This window comes from Arachis ipaensis, chromosome B2 (genome assembly GCF_059453495.1).
Source record: "Arachis ipaensis isolate K30076 ecotype BB chromosome B2, ASM5945349v1, whole genome shotgun sequence".
NCBI classification, from domain to species: domain Eukaryota; kingdom Viridiplantae; phylum Streptophyta; class Magnoliopsida; order Fabales; family Fabaceae; genus Arachis; species Arachis ipaensis.
The window spans coordinates 96,919,641-96,937,702 of record NC_142437.1 but is presented as its reverse complement, the minus strand read 5'-3'; the positions used below and the strand labels follow the sequence as shown (position 1 = coordinate 96,937,702).

At 42.6% G+C, this 18,062-nt stretch overlaps 1 protein-coding gene across 1 annotated transcript; it reads left to right on the top strand.

Annotated features, from left to right (window-relative positions):
* The first annotated feature begins 16,668 nt into the window (after window positions 1-16,668).
* LOC107627468 (stemmadenine O-acetyltransferase-like) lies at window positions 16,669-18,062 on the top strand. The gene has a single exon (XM_016330300.3). It carries the CDS (start codon window positions 16,698-16,700, stop codon window positions 18,060-18,062), a length of 1,365 nt encoding a protein of 454 aa, XP_016185786.2. The 5' UTR covers window positions 16,669-16,697.

Below are 18,062 nucleotides of genomic sequence, written 5' to 3'. Positions count from 1 at the left end.
TTCAAATTTAAATATCTTCCTTATCTTAGTTATATAAGATAAGATGAGATAACTTTCACTAGCTATATAAAAGGGAGCCAGAAGCTCCCTCAGGTACGTCAATTATTCTACACACTTTATACCTCTCAGATCCATTCTGACTTAAGAATCGGAGTGTCTTTGCAAGTACTATCTCCCATTGTTTTAGTCAGACAATCAGCGACCACCCTAACTCGCAAGTCCCCGATCCATCTCACAACCCGTACCAGAGACATCTCGTACATTGGCACCATCTGTGGGGACTACAACATCGAGGCGGCATGGCGGATAACCCTGATGAGCAATCCCTAAGCCCCTCACCACAAATCACATGCATGAAGTCTAACTCCCGAACACCGGGATACCACCCTTCCCACCCATGGAAGGATAACAAGCGCCATACATCGCCAACCAACTCCGCCCCGGCAACAATCAAAAGAGAACAACCGTCCACTCCCTGACGGCCTGGGAGAAAAAGCAGTTCAAATAATCCAAGAACTATAACTCCGGGTGCAAGACATCGAAGGTCGGGTTACGACCAAGGAACGATATCACGCGGAACACGGAAGCCATGTGACCTCCAGAACCCGATCTCATTACGAAACCAGGAAAAATAGATCACCTGAATGGTGACATAGCAAGAGGCACGACCGCAGTTTCCCGTGACCCGGGACGCCAGCATGAAGAAAATGACCGACGACACCATCAGGAAGCCAAACGAACAAAAAGCGAACACGTAATAATGGGAGCCACTCCATTCACCGAGAGAATTTAGAGAGCCAAGCTTCCAAAAGGCTTCGACAAGCCCACGGATATAAAATACAAAGGGACCAAGGATCCCCAGGAACACCTAACAGCCTCCGAGGGCAGGATAAACCTGTAAGGAGCTGCCGATGTGGTCTGGTGCAGGGCCTTCCCGATAACCTTAGCTGGCCCCGCAATCAAATGGTTCAACGCTCTCCCGAACGGCTCCATAGCCAACTTTCACGACATGTCCAGAAAGTTTATGACCCAATTCACCACCAGATTCACCAAAGCCAAGCACCCCATAAGCTTACCTGGAATCACCCATAGACAAGACGAATCCACGAGGAAATACCTCGATAGGGTCAACGATGAGTGCCTTACGGTCGACGGGATCGCAGACTCAGTCGCCAGTCTCTCTTTAACCAACGGCCTCATGAATGAAGACTTACAAAAATACTTCACCACCAAGCTGGTTTGGACTATGCACGAAATTCAAAGCGTCGCAAGGGAATATATAAACGATGAAGAGTTGAGCCAAGTCGTGGCCGCAACAAATGGCAGCATGACAACACGGCACCTCGCAATAACCCGCCACCAAGAGAAACCCAGAAAGAACACCCCAAACCAACAAACACCAACCGACCACCCAGGGTGGGAAAGTTTTCAAGCTACACCCCCTTGCCTACTCCCATCACAGAAATCTACCACCAAATAGCAGAGCGAGGCATCCTCTCGAAGACATGACAACTGAAAGAACAGACAAGCGGCAATAAAAGCCTGTATTGCAACTATCACTAGGGATACAGGCATAAAAACCAAGACTAGCTCAACCTGAAGGACGCCCTCAAACAAGCCATTCGAGACGGCAAACTCCCCAAGTTTGCCAAAATCATCCTGGAACCCAGAAGAACGGAAAGAAAAAGATCAACAGACCGCGAAGGTCGCAACCCAAGGACATTACGAAAAACACCACAAGAAATTCTAGAGGCCGACTCCACCATAGTCGTGAACATCATCAACGAAAAGGACACGCCAAAAAAGTCAAAATTGGCACTGAAGAAGGATCTTAAAGTCCTGGCCGTAAGAAACCAAGCTCCAACACCCCCAGTCATAGAGGCAATTACATTCTCCCCCGATGATTGCCACCACTGCATCTCGACGGAAGACGCCCCATTCGTCATCTCTATCAGAGTCGGACTGGACTCGTAAAGAGAAAACTGGTTGATACCGGAGCAGACTCCAACATCCTCTTCAGAGGAGCCTTCGACAAGCTGGGCCTCTGAATCAAAAATTTGCAAATCCACCGCAACAGAGTAACCGGACTCGGCGATAACTTCCTAAACCCGGACAGGTCCATAGTGTTATCACTCACTATCGGAACCGGGAGCCAAAGGAAGATCATACTCTCTGAGTCTGTAGTCCTCAAAGACTCCACCGCCTATAATATCATCATCGGAAGGAAAATGATTAACGATATTTCTGCCATTATCTTCACCAAATTCCTCCTCATGAAGTTCCAAGCCGATAACAGCACCATTGGAACAATTCACCGGGACTGGAAAGTTGCGGTATAATGTGACAGCACCAGCATGGCCCTCCGTAGGAGGTCCCGTGACGCGGCCAACATCTTCCTCGACGACCTTGACGCACGCCAAGACGGTCAGCTCTGACTAGAACCGGAAGGAGACATGGGAAATTACAAATAGGACAAACCAAGAAAGAGTACACGTTCAACAACAAGAACCTGCCCTATGAACTGAAAGGGGAACTAGTTGAACTCCTAAAGTAGAATAGGGACATGTTCGTGTTTACTCCGGCAGACATGCCAGACATATACCACAATCTAATGTCCCACTATTTGATCGTGGATCCAAAGGCCAAGCTTGTGACCCAAAGAAGATGGAAAATGTCACCAGACCGGGCGGCCGTAGTTAGAAAACAAGTCAAAGCCCTGCTTGAGGCAGGCTTCATCCGGGAGTTACCCTATGCGACCTGGCTAGCCAACATTGTATTAGTCAAGAAAGCAAATAACAAGTAGCGAATGTGCGTCGATTACACAGACTTGAACAAAGATTGTCCCAAAGACGCCTTTCCCCTCCCAAACTTCGACGAACTCATCAACGCTGCGTCAAGACATAAATACCTTAGCATTATGGATGCCTACTCGGGGTATAATCAAATACTCATGCATCGGCCCGACGAGGACAAGACATCGTTCATAACTCCTGACGGCACGTACTGCTTAGTCATGCCATTCGGACTAAAAAATGCGGGAACTACTTACCAAAGGCTCGTCCCCACGATCTTGCAAGACCTCTCCAAAACTAAGTTGGAGGTATACATCGATGACATGCTCGCCAAAACCAAAATCAGCAAAGAGCTCATCAGTCACCTCAAACTCATGTTGAATACCTTAAGGAAGCATCGATAGCACCTCAATCTGACAAAGTGCGCGTTCAAAATGGAAGCCGAAAAATTCCTGGGCTTCATGATCACCCAACGGAGAGTCGAAGGAAATCCGGAAAAGTGCAAAGCCATCCTTGAGATGAGCATCCTGGCAAACCTCAAGGATGTCTAAAGGCTAACCGGCCAACTGGCCGCCCTCTCCCGATTCCTCGGAGCCTCGGCCCAAAGGGCCATCCCTTTCCTCAAACTCATGAAAAAGGGCATCAATTTTAAGTAGAAAGCCGAGTGCGAAGAAGCCTTCCAACACTTCAAAAAAGTATTGGCAGAACCCCCCATACTCTCCAAATCCAAAGCGAGGGAAACACTATACCTCTACTTGTCCATAAAAGAAGAGACACTAGCCGTGACACTCGTCCAAGAAGACGAGCATAAATGTACAAAGGCCTATATACTTCATAAGCAAGATCCTCTAAAGTACGGATATGCGTTATTCTTGACTCAAAAAACTCGCCTTTGCACTACTCACGGCCTCACGACACCTCCGACAATACTTTCAGGCCCACCCCATCACAGTCCAGACCGACCAGGTGGTCAGGAAAGTACTACAAAAGCCGGACCTGGTAGGAAGGATGTTCGCATGGTTCGTCAAACTATCACAATACTAGATCGGATTCGAGTCCAAAAATGCCATTAAGACACAAGCCATGGCAGACTTCTGATGAGCGGATAATTTATACGCTTTTTGGCATTGTTTTTAGTATATTTTTAGTATATTTTAGTTAGTTTTTATTATGTTTTTATTAGTTTTTAAATAAAAATTACATTTCTAGACTTTACTATGAGTTTGTGTGTTTTTTTGTGATTTCAGGTATTTTCTGGCTGAAATTGAGGGACCTGAGCAAAAATCTGATTCAGAGGCTGAAAAAGGACTGCAGATGCTGTTGGATTCTGACCTCCCTGCACTCGAAGTGGATTTTCTGGAGCTACAAAAGCTCAATTGGTGCGCTCTCAATTGCGTTGGAAAGTAGACATCCTGGGCTTTCCAGCAATATATAATAGTTTATACTTTTCCCGAGATTTGATGGCCCAAACTGGCATTCCAAGTCAGCATAAAAATTCTGGTGTCAAAACGCCAGAACTGGCATAAAAACTGGAGTTAAACGCCCAAACTGGCACAAAAGCTGGCGTTTAACTCCAAGAAAAGTATTTACATGTGAAAGCTTCAATGCTTAGCCCAAGCACACACCAAGTGGGTCCGGAAAAAGATTTCTGCATTAATTACTTATTTCTGTAACCCTAGGCTACTAGTTCTCTATAAATAGGACCTTTTGCTATTGTATTTTCATACTTTTGATCTTGGAATACTTTTCATCTTTGGGAGGCTGTCCATTCAGCCATGCCTAGACCTTTTGTTCTTATGTATTTTCAACGGTGGAGTTTCTACACCCCATAGATTAAGGTGTGGAGCTCTGCTGTTCCTCATGAATTAATGCAAAGTACTATTGTTTTTCTATTCAACTCAAGCCTATTTCTTCTCTAAGATATACACTCGTTCTTCAACCTGAAGAATGTGATGATCCGTGACACTCATCATCATCTCACCTATGAATGCATACCTGACAACCACTTCCGTTCTACTTGCAATAGCTTGAGTGCGTATCTCTTAGCCTCCTGGTTCATGACGCATGGTTGCCTCGCCTGACAACCGAGCCTTCTATTCCATGAGATCAGAGTCTTCGTGGTATAGGCTAGAATTATTGGCAGCATTCCTGAGATCCGGAAAGTCTAAACCTTGTCTGTGGTATTCCGAGTAGGATCTGGGAAGGGATGACTGTGACGAGCTTCAAACTCGTGAGTGTTGGGCGTAGTGATAGACGCAAAAGGATCAATGGATCCTATTCCAACATGATTGAGAACCAACAGCTGATTAGCCGTGCGGTGATAGCGTATTTGGACCATTTTCACTGAGAGGACGAGAGGTAGCCATTGACAACGGTGAAACCCAACATAAGCTTGCCATGGAAAGGAGTATGAATGATTGGAAGAAGGCAATAGGAAAGCAGAGGTTCAGAAGGAACAAAGCATCTTCATACGCTTATCTGAAATTCTCACCAATGAATTACATAAGTATCTCTATCTTATTTTATGTTTTATTCACATTTCAATTATCTTAAACTCCATAACCATTTGAATCCGCCTGACTGAGATTTACAAGATGACCATAGCTTGCTTCAAGCCGACAATCTCTGTGGGATCGACTCTTACTCACGTAAGGTTTATTACTTGGACGACCCAGTGCACTTGCTGGTTAGTTGTGCGGAGTTGTGACAAAGAGTTGAGATTATAATTGTGTGTACCAAGTTGTTGGCACCATTGATGATCACAATTTCATGCACTAACTTCCTTACTGAAATCACCTCAGAAAATGAACCCATAGAGGCTTGGAAGTTACACGTGGACGGCTCATCCATCACTATTTCGGGAGGAGCAAGAGTAATACTAGAAAATAAGAATGGAATCATTATCAAGCAATCCATTCGATATGAATTCCCGATATCCAACAATCAAGCTGAATACGAGACCCTCCTGGCCGGACTGACTTTAGCTAAGGAGGTCAGAGTGAGAGCACTAGAAATCTACAGTGACTCCCAAGTAGTCAGCTTCCAAATTAACAGAGATTACCAAACATGAGACACCGTCCTACAATAATACCTAGCGAAAGTAAGAGAACTGACGGCCAAGTTCGAGTGAGTAATCGTCCAACACGTTCCCAGAGAACGGAACACAAGGACAGACTTACTCTCAAAACTAGCAAACACCAAGCCAAGACAGGAAAATTGGTCACTGATCTAAGAGGTCATCAAAACACCATCCATCTTAGTCATGGCCACAGTCGACCTCCTAATCTCGAGCCAAAATTTGTGGACCTCCCCAATCCTCCAATACCTCAGGCACGGAACATTACCTGAGGACCTCAAGGAAGCAAAGCGCCTAAAATAGGAAGCCACGAACTACACCATAATAGCAAGATAGCTTTACAAATGCGGTCTCTCACAACCCCTCCTCAAGTGCATAGAACCCGGCAACATGGACTACATACTTCGTGAAATCCACGAAGGATGCTATGGCCACCATGTAGGAGGGAAGACCCTGGCCCAAAAAGTTATCCGGGTAGGTTACTTTTGGCCGTCCATCATAAATGACACCCTCCAACTAGTCAAAAGTTGCGGCAAGTACCAAATCCACTCCAATTTCCACCAAGCTTCCCTACATCAGCTCAGCACCATAACGGTAGATCAACCCTTCGAAACCTAGGGGATCGACCTCATCGGCCCCTTTCCCACGGCTCCTGGGCAGCTCCGATACCTCATCATCGCCATCAACTATTACACTAAGTGGATCGAAGCTGAACCCTTGGCCTCCATCATGGCCACCCAATGTCGGAAGTTCTTCTAGAGACATATCATGACCCGACTTGGAATCCTCGAGGTTGTAATCTCGGATAACAGAACCCAATTCACGGACAAGTCTTAAAGAGAATTCCTAGAAGGACTCCACATCTCTCATCGGTTATGTTCAGTGGAGCACCCACAAACAAACGGGCAAGTCGAATTGGTCAATAAAATAATAGTAAAAGGCCTCAAGAAATGGCTCGACGAAGCCAAAGGACTCTGGCGCGATGAACTCGGCTCGGTACTCTGGTCATACCGAACCTCCCCTCAAACCTCAACCGGGGAAACCCCCTTTCGGCTAGCTTACAAACTAGAGGCCGTCATCCTGGTAGAGGTCAGAGACCCTAGCCTGCGAAGAACCATCGAAGGAAATGATGAAGAAATAGAGCGGGACCTCACAGACGAGATCAGAAGCATAGCCTACCTACGAGAGCTAGCCTTAATAAAACAAAAAATAAGCCTAAGGTACAATCACGGCCTGATTTGACAGGACTTCAAACCTGATGACCTTGTCTTACGACGGAACAACATCAGTCTCCCCACTCTCGGGAAAGAGAAATTCACTCCCAGCTGGGAGGCCCCCTACTGGATAAAAATGGTGATCGAGAAAGGAGCCTACAAGCTCGAACGACTTGATGGAACAGAAACATCGAGAACCTGAAATGCCGCCAATCTATGATGCTACTACACCTAGGAACATCAATCTCAGGCCAGAAAAACATCGTATTTTAATTTTTCCTTGTTTTTCTTCTATTTTTGTTAATTTTATACATTTATCATCATTGGGTACTCTTTCCTACCCATTCCGGGAGGTTTAAACGAGGCCCAACATCTTAATAAAAAGTTCATTTTTCCTATCTTTTTATAAATACTATCTTAACTGACGGCACAAACTATGCACGGCTACCCCCGAGGACTGATCACCCCCAAGGCCAAACAAACATAGATATCCACGAAAAACCAAACCAAAACGACCCACCAATGGCCCATTACAATTGGTCCACTAAAAAACACCCCAAGTCACTCAAACGGCCCGAATGGCCCCATCAAAACACACAAAGTCACGAAAAATAGATTAAGAGTAAATGGCCCAGATGGCCCCCATCCAAGTAAACAAGTCATACAAACAACTTCAAGTAAAAACGGGCATAAAAGGACCCCCATTGCAGCAAAAATCACAAGTCATAAAAACAGCTCCAAAATAAAAATGGCCTAAAACAGCCCCATCATTATAAAAATTCAAAACCAAAAATGGCACCACTGAAGCAAAACAAAGACGAACAAGCACAAGTATTTCGCCAAAACGGCTTACAAAACTTAAAAGAAAATTACAAAAGAAAAACTACTCCAAGTCAACAATTTAGCCATCCCTAACAGTCTTGAATGCCCCCATCACGGACACATCCACACCTGGGGCGAGCACCAAAGCCTGGGCTTCCATCGTCTCCTCAGCCACAAAAATCGCGCCCTTCACATCCGCCGCTAGCTTCCCCTTCTCCTTCTTCAAACCCACCACTTTAGTCCGTAGAGCATCTGCCTCGGCAAGCAAAATGGCAGCCTCAGATTCAGCATTTGAAGCTTGCTTCCACTCACTCTCCAACTGGGATAGAAGTGAAGTCTCTACCTCGGAAAGACGGAGCAGCTCAGCCCTGGCATCCTCAGTGTCCTTGACAACCTTCAGCCGAGCTATCTCTGACGCTTCCAGCTACTCCTTCAGCTTACCGACATCGGCCTGAGCTTGACGCAGATTCGCATCCAGCAAGCTCACTTAAGCCATCACTAGCTCTTCCTTTCGTACTATCAAGACAGAGGGGAGGAGGGTGCGCTACATTGACTTCGCCTGCCCGGTGACATCAATCCTCGAGAAACTCTTTAGTGCTTGGGAAGAGGTACTAATCAATGAAGGCCGGAGCATCAAAGCTCTGATCCATCACAGAGGGCACCGGACCCTCCTCCTCGAAGTCCTCACTGCTGCCCTCTTCCAGCCTGGTGCACGAAATTGACTCCGCAATATTCACACAGATAGACCGGCAAGTGCACCAGGTCGTCCAAGTAATACCTCAGGTGAGTGAAGGTCGATCCCACGGAGATTGTTGGTTTGAACAAGCAATGGCTATCTTGTAGATCTTAGTTAGGCGGATAGAAAATATAGTTGTTGTAGAAAAACGCATAAAAATAGAATAAATAAAGTATTATTGAATAGGTGTGAAATCAATGATGAGAGAACGGTTGAGGCTTCAGAGATGCTTCCTCTTTTTGGATCAACCTTTCTCATTGTTTACTTCAATTTCTGATGATTCATTCCATGGCAGGCTCTAAGTGATCAACGTCAGGTCAGTGGTCATTAATCTCCTATGTTTCAGATCAAATGCCAGGTCAGTGGTCATCCAATCTGAACGGGGGTGAAGCTCTTGCAGTCGATTCCCTTGGTGGTCCTACTCAAAATGCCACAGACAAGGTCGGGTCTTCCGGATCAGAGAATGCTGCTTCATGATTCTAGCCTATACCACAAATGCCCTAATCGCCCCGTACCTCGGCTGAACTGATGTCTCCAAGTCCCCAACGAAGTCGTGGATTAGCCGTCTAAGAGATGTATAATCAAACTTGTGGTTCAATACTATCCCATCAAGGACTTGCAAGAACCCATGTAGAATAGGGATGACAGTCAAGTTGCACTCCTAATTCATTAGGATGAAGAACGAAGATACATCTTAGAATGGAATCAAGCATAGATTGAAATAGAACAATGATATTATTAATCCATAAGAATCAGCAGAGCTCCTAACCTTAACCTAGGAGGTTAGTGACTCATAGCTTATAGAAAAGTAATGAAAGGTTCGAATGGGCAAAGATCTCTAACAAGGGTGATCTTTGTTCTATATATACTAGTCTAGCAACTAAGGATTACAGAAATAGGATAAACTAGGTTGATAGTGCAAAAATCCACTTCTGGGGCCCACTTGGTAAGTGTTTGGGCTGAGCTAAGGGTGACTCCACGAGCTAGTACCCTTCTTAGGTGTTGAACGCCAGCTTTGGACTCCTTTTTTGGCGTTGGACGCCAGCTGCTCCCTTTTGGGCGTCTAACGCCAGGAAGAGAGTGAAGTGCTGCCGTTGAACACCAGTTTTGGACCTTCATTTTCATAGCAAAGTATGGACTATTATGTATTTCTGGAAAGCCCTAGATGTTAGCTTTCAAATGCCATTGAGAGCGCACCATTTAGAATTCTGTAGCTCCAAAAATGCTTCTTCGAGTGCACGGAGGTCAGAATCCGACAACATCTGCAGTCCTTTCTCTGTCTCTGACTCAAACTTTTTCAAAGCTCCTCAATTTCAGCCAGAAATTACCTGAAATCGTCATCATACGCAACAACTAAAAGTAGAATTCAAGAATGTGAATTTTGCACTAAAACCTATGAAAATATAATAAAACTTAAACAAAACATAATAAAAACTATATGAAAATGATGCCAAAAAGCGTATAAAATATCCGCTCATCATGGCCTCTTCCGCTTCAGAGACGCTTCGGCAGCCGATGCCACAGTCACCTCCTCCTCGAACCCCACGACCACCGGACCAGCGAAAACAGGAGCTCCACCCCTGACCGAGACCACCTTCTAAGAGATAGTTCGGGAATCCTCCTGAGGTCGTGTTGAAGGAGTGGAAGGAGAAGTGTCTGAACCCGCCTTCTGATCCATGGCGTGTAACACCCTAACTATTAAAATGTCACGCTTCCGGCTGCGCAACTCTGATAACTCGGGTATTACGACGACTCTTAAAATATTTAATACTAAAATTTGAGCCTGTTTAAAACTTAAACCGTATTTTCCAAAACTTACATCCATACCTACATTACAAAATTACAATACTCACAAAGAATACATACATATATATATATATATATATATATATATATATATATATATATATATATATATATATATATATATATATATATATATATATATTAGTTTACAAGAATTTCATATTAATTTCCTATCCATCTTACAAAACTTGTAATGTTAAAGGCGAGGAAAACATAAATACTAAAATAATACAACATATCGTGTAAACAGAAAAGTAATAAGCTCTTTCAAACTTTGTCGTCCATATCCTGAAAAAGAAAAGACTTGTAGGGGAGTGAGAACATCGTCCTTGCTGGTTCTCACTATGGAGTAAGAGAATTGCTATAATAAGATACGTAAAATAAAACTGTTTTTAAAAAAATGCAGCGATTAATGGCCGCCTTATGTATCTTTTCCAAACCAAGGATTCATATTCAAAAATATGAAATCCTTTTTGAAAGAGAAATTTGTTAATTCTTCAAAAATCCAAAACCTTTTTTAAAAGTCTTTCTTAAACAGTATGAATGACCAAGCTGTTCCAAGCATAGGTTCATTAAGTCTATGCTGAACCAGTTTGAGTTTTCATACTTTTCTAAATTAGAAGCACAAACCAAACACGGCCTTTGGCCCATCACAAAAATTAATCACGGCCATAGGCCCAAACAATTCAATCAATAACCAATTCACCACCATCCAACCAATTTCAGTCACAAACACAAGTAAGATTTAAACACAAACAAGCAGTTACATCAAGTAGAGCATTAGCATTTAAACATAATTATTCACATAGGCAAACCAATTACAATATGCACACCCAAACAATGTAATATAGATGCATATGACGAATGCCTGCCCTATGGCTGATGAGTCTCATCTGTCAGTTATCAAGCCAACCCGACAAGTCCGGCTGCTAAACCCTGGACTGTACCCCGACGCACATCTCCAAGAGTCTATGCATAGATTTTTCTCATATATAAAATTTCTCAATGGGGGTATCCTTCCCGGGAATTTATAAGTGCCTGATCACCCTTACGTCGTAGGGTCAACAGAGTATCGAGTCTCAACCTGGAACACGTGGTGGCAAGCCATGGTACTTTATCCAAGGAAACTCGTATCTCAGATAAAAGAAGTGCAAAAGCCACATATTCATTCATAATCATTCATTCACCATTATTTCTGCACTTCATTAACAATCCATACCAAGTCAAATCATCATTCATGCCATATATCACTTTTTCCCCAAATCACTTTACTTTAATACCAAAATCAAACTCATCCTTGTCTCAAAATTCAAAATCCTCATATCTCAAATTATTCCAAGTTTATAATCCACTTTTTCTTCAAAATCAATTCTCTTTCAAAACAGAGCCACTTTATGTAACATTTCCCAAAACTTCAAAAGACTTTCAAATATCATATCAAATGGGAATTCCCTTTGAAAAGACTCAAATCCTTCACTTTTAAATCATCAGTTTAACTATTTTAAATCAAAGTTATTAATTAACAATCTTGGCAAAGACTCAAGACTTTAGGGTAGAATAACCTACCTCATTTCTTAAATTCTTTAGAAATCCTCGAAATCATAGTTACTTAAATTGAAATCAATTAAAATGGAGATTTAAAACCAAAACCAACGCATGTAAGCCAAAAGTTTCGAACCCATTTCAAAACCAAAATTATTTAAGCCCCAAAACCAATTTCCATTTCATTCTTAAATCAGAAATATTCCCAAAGGCTCAGAATTGTTTAGTCTTGCTAAATCAAAATTTAAAGAATACTTCAAAAGCAAAACAAATTTAATTAATCAAAGTTCAATTTCTTTTAAAATCCACTAAAACGCCTCTAAAGGTACTTCTTTAATTGAACTTCAAAACATAGGTCCTTCATATTTAAATCAATCTTAAAACATAAATTTTCCTTAAATAGATTAAACTCGAAGCACCTATTTCTTAATAAATCAAGAACCAAATAATAGAACCTCTCAAATTCAATCCTTTTCTCAATCACATTTTAAAACAGAATCTTAAATCTCATAAAAATTCGGCAGCATCTCGCCTAAAACTTGGACTTTGCTACCCTTTTCGAGTCCCAACCAAACCATTCTGCAACCCTTTCCACGGGTTCAAAATCAAATCAATTTAAAATCAGAATAATTTCAAAGATTCATATCATTCTCATATTTCAAGAAAACAGAGCAACTCATTTTCAAAACTTTAAAGAAATAATTCAGCAATCATCCATTTAACAAAACCAAGCCACAATCAAATCAAACAACAATCACATTCATCCCAAAATAACCCGACAATACATAAGAATCATACAATCACTAGAAGTACATTTATCACATTAATATCTATTTATAACAATTTCAAATTATAAAATTGAGTTCTTTGAAAAAGTTCCTACCTCGATAAGTTGAAATCGTAACCCAAACGCGCCAACTGAACTCTTTTCTCTCAGTCCGAACTCAATGGCAACTTCAATTCCAGCTCCGTACACTTTTGCAATAGCATAACAACTTTAAAACACAACATGCAACCTCGATTTCTAACTCCTAAGACCATTAATATCGCAAAGACTTTAATACACATAATAGAACACAAACGCAAGGTCTCCGAAACAGAAAAACTTACTGTAATAACAAAATAAAGCAGCGGCAGTCTCTGAACCGATTTGGTGGCAGCCCTGGCAGCCACCTCAAGCAGCAGCAGCAACCGGACTCCGGCGACGACAACTGAAACCAACATGCAGTGATTGTAACATTTCCAGACACTCAAAAGAAACAAAACGCAAAACTCAAAACCTTACCGGCAGTGGTTGTTGGTGACGGCAGCGACGTTTCTCGGCGATGAAGGCTCGGCAACCCATCACCAGCGGCGGCGGCAGAGCGTGTGACAGTAGCTGGGCAGATCGGCGGTAAGGGAAACCAACTCAATCTCGAACCCCTGTCTCTCTCTCTCCTTCGCGCGCAGCTCTTCTCGCGTCGGGCTCCCCTTCCCGTCGACGCACTCCACAACGGCAGAAGCATGCATGAATGACGGCGATGTCTTCATCTCTCACTGGCTCCTGGTCGGCGGCGACGGACGCGAGGTCAGTGGCGACTTCTCCCCTGCGTGCATCTCTGCCCTCTGACGATGGCAATGGCAAGACGACAGCACGGCTGTGGCAAGGCGGCGGTCCAGAGCAGTGCGGTGGTGGTGGGACAGCTCCTCCTCCCCGGCGCTCTCTTCCTCTCTCTCGAATCCCCCTCTCCTTCCTCCCCTTTCCTTCTTCCTTTCCTTCTGTTCTTTCTTTCTTTCCTTTTCTTCTTTCCTTTCTTTCTTCTGTTCTTTCTGAACTATGTGTGTGTGTTGGTAAGGGTGAGTGTGAAAGAGATGAGTGTAGTATTAAGGTTTGGGGTGGTATGGGTTAGTTTAGGTATTTTTGTTAAAAACAGGGGTGGTAGTGTAATTTTATAAAATAATTAAAAGAAGAATAATAATTAAAAGCCAAATTAAATATAGAGTATCCATCTTAAAAATACCTTTCAATCACAATTTGTAAATTATTTTCATTCAAATGCTAATTTAATAAAAAATTGGAGATATGTAAATTAATTCTCCTTTATTTATAAAATAAACTTAAAATATTAAAATTAAGACATATAGAATACTCATTATTTTTAAATTATAAAAATTCTAAATTGTAAATAAGAGTTTTTCCAGTATATATACAAAATCTCAAAAATATAATATCAAGTAATTATAATAAATCATAAATAATTTATTAATATTTCTTTTTTAAATTCAGGGTTTTACATGGCGACCTTCAATCTCGCCAATGTACTCAAACCGTCAGCCATTTCAACTGAAAAAACAAAAGAAAAGGTATAAGTCCCAAGCTCAGATAGATAAAAGAAAGCTAAAAGAAGTAATCACACACCAATATAAGTCCGGCACGTCACCGGGTCTCCCATAACGTCCGGGGTTCAAAGGATGCTCCCCGAAAACATGCCAAAGGACATCAGCGATGTCCTTGTTCTACAGGGACAACCCCTCATAGGTAACGCACATCAAATACGACGTCCCAGCACCAAAGTTCCAATACGTCGCAAACTGAAATTCTCCTTCTAAAGTTAACCAAAAGGAATGGTGCCCCTGAGCAGGGCGCACCTTGAAGTATTCCCACTTAAACCCGTGAAAAGAGTCCTCCAACAAACCGGATATGTATCGGTTAGGTTGGACCCTAAACGACACATATCCCTTCTTGTGTTTTCCTTCCTTGGTCGGCAGGGTGCACAAGAAGAAGAATAAAAAGACGTCAACCGAAACCGGGAGCTCCAAATATTCACATACGAGCTCAAAAGTCCGGATGGCTGCCCAACTGTTTAGATGAAATTGAGACGGTGCCACAGAACACCGATTCAGCAGCGCCTGAACAAAATCGGAGAAATGAATTCGCACACTAAGCCGTGTAAACATCGACTCGTATAACCTCATCAAATCTGACACGGTGGGCGAGTCGGGATTTATATTGCAAACCTTCTCATCAATCCCAGAAAGCGCAAGCTCATATTGACGCTCGGCATCGCCACCTCCACAAATCTTCCCCTGATCGCGGAGCCACTGGAGATCCGCCTCCGTCATCCGATACGGTGTTCTCCAGACATCGAAAGTCACCCAGTAGTATGTTGAGGGAACACCACCAGACGGGATTACCGGAGCACCAACACCCTCACTCCTCTGCCGTGACAAACCTAAAATAAAGGAGAGGAGTACCACCATCAACCCACCAGAGCCATATGGTGAAAAATCACAATACATCAAAATCTACTATCTACTACTAACTAAAGCTACGCCCAAAACCAGTGGTGCGCATCCCGGCTAATAACTCGCTACACAATCCCAACACAAAGGAATGTAGAAACGCAAGCAAGATAAAAAAAGGCAAGCAATCGGAGCATAAAAGAAGAAAAAATCAACCTAATGACGTCTAATGCAAGCCGAAAATCAAAAGCAAAAGTGCGGAACCAACGCACAAACGGCACAGGAAAATCCAAAGACACCGAGAGAAGAATGTGAAATGGTCTTTGATAGAGAAAGAGAAGAATGAAGAAAGTGAACCCAAAGCGAGGGAAATAAAAAGAAGAAGTGAAGCAGTTACCAAGCCTTTTGAAAATGGAAAGACAAAAGGCAAAAATAGAGGAAAAGACCGAAACATCCCCTCACATTCAATGCCATTATGATACCTCAAAAAACTCAAATTGCCCTTCGGGAAGAACAATGGGCAAATGACAGAAAGCCCAAACCGACCAAAACTCGACCTGACCTTCTCCATCACAAATCGTGAAGCGGCCAGGGAACTCCCGCGGCTCTCGACCCTGACTAACGAATGCAGATTACGAGCCTCCCAAACACGACACCAAGGTCACTCGCTCACAGACCTGGTTCCCAGACCGACTACTTGGGTTCGAGCTTCCTCCCAACTATTACGGACCCGACCTTCGGGTCCCACACCAGAACAGCCTCCGACTCGAATACCCGAGGTTGGCCCCATTCCCTTTCTCTAGAAGGTCCAAACCGGTCTCCACATCTTCTAACCAATATTCAAATTCAAATATCTCCCTTATTTTAGCTAAATAAGATAAGATGAGATAACTTTCACTAGCTATATAAAGGGGAGCCAGAGGCCCCCTCAAGTACGCCATTCATTCCACACATTTTATACTTCTCAGATCCATTATGACTTGAGCTTCGGAGTGTCTTTGCAGGTATCACCCTCCATTGCTCCAGTCAGACAATTAGCAACCTTCCCGACTCGCAAGTCCCCGATCCATCTCACAACTCGTACCAGAGACATCTCGTACATAACTGAAATATGCAATATCAATAATTACGTGCTGCTTTAGGTTGATTTTATGTTGTCTCAATTTAAAAAAAAAAAAAAAAGAACTTTTATATACATCGTTTATGTATTTCACTTGTAGTATTAAAAATGATTGATAAAAAGTGAGCGCAAATAAACAAAATATGCAAAACGAATAATTTTACAGAAAAACATACAAATATAATTTTTAAAAGAGATTAAAAATAATACAAAAGGGATGAAAAAAATTATACACATATAATTTGTAAAACAAATTAAATACCGTAGAAGAATTTTTCATATATAAAGGTACACACGCACTAGTATTCCAAGCAAACTCAAGCCTATAAACGGTGCCTTATTTCAAAAATCGATTGAACCAACAACAATGATGCCTAAACTTGATATTGTGTCTATTAAGGTAATGGTAAAGCCATCGTCTCCAACCCCTAATCACCTTAGAGATTTCAAAATCTCCCTCGTTGATGAGATGGCTCCTCCAATCTATATTCCCATAATTTTATTCTACTCAGCCACTGATATTAATAGTTCCTTTGGAACTCATGATGTCGAGACCATATCCAATAAATTAAAGGTTTCTTTATCCAAAGTTCTCACTCTATATTACCCATTCTGTGGAAGATTCAAATGTACCTCACCATCCTCTGTTGATTGTAATGATGAAGGTGTACCTTACATCGAGTGTAAATTCCCCACTAACCTTGTAGATATTCTCAAAAGGCCTCAATCCCAAATGCAGGAGCTTTTGCCATTTGACCCATATAATAATGTTTCTAGTAGTTTGGATCAAAATGATGACAAACACAAAGTGACCATGGCGGTTCAGTTGAGTGAATTCAAGTGTGGGGGTATTGCACTTGGTGTGTGCCTCTCACACAGGGTAGCAGATGGCGAAGCAACATCATCATTCCTCAATGCTTGGGCTAAAACTGCAAAGGGTCTTTTCAACCAAGTAGACCCACCTCAAATGGATGCAGCTTTGAGTTTCCCTCCACGGGGAATAGAATGGGCCATCACTAGTCTCATGGTCGGTGGTGGCAATGAAAAACTCGTGACCAAGTGTTTCTTGTTTAGTCCAACGGACTTGTCCAGATTGAGAGCTAGATTTGGAAGCTTTAATCCGACTCGCGTCGAAGCTGTCACAGCACTCATATGGAAATCAGCAATTCAAGTAGCAAAAGGAAGTTCTTCTGGGGAGTGTAACAGAACCTGTTACAAGGCTTCTATGGTGTGCCATGCCGTCGACATTCGTAATCGAATGGTGCCACCGTTGCCAAAAAACTTGTTTGGCAATCTTTGGCTTTATTCTATTTCTGAATTGGTGGATTTGGGTGACGGAGGTTATGGAACAGAAGAGTTGTGTGATTTGGTGGGGATGGTTAGGAATGCTATTAGAGAAACTAGTGCGGGTTATTCAGATATGCTGCTTCAAGGTGACGGTTTGGATGAGTTCGATGAATTCTTCAAGGAAGCAAGATTAAGGGTCGCTGAAAATCTTGTTGCATGCTGTGGATTTAGTAGTTGGACAAGATTTGGTTTCTATGAAGTTGATTTTGGATGGGGGAAGCCAATTAAGGTGAGAAACATTAATTTGCCTATGAAGAATGTGACATATTTGATTCCTACAAGAACTGGGGATGGCATAGAGGCATGGGTAACCATGACCGAGCTTGATATGGATGAATTCCAGCGTAACTCCGAGCTTCTCCAGTTTGCCTTGCTGGAATCTTAA

Excerpts from the sequence above, each read along its gene's own strand:
- LOC107627468 (XM_016330300.3), top strand. The coding sequence starts at position 16,698 with ATGATGCCTAAACTTGATATTGTGTCTATTAAGGTAATGGTAAAGCCA.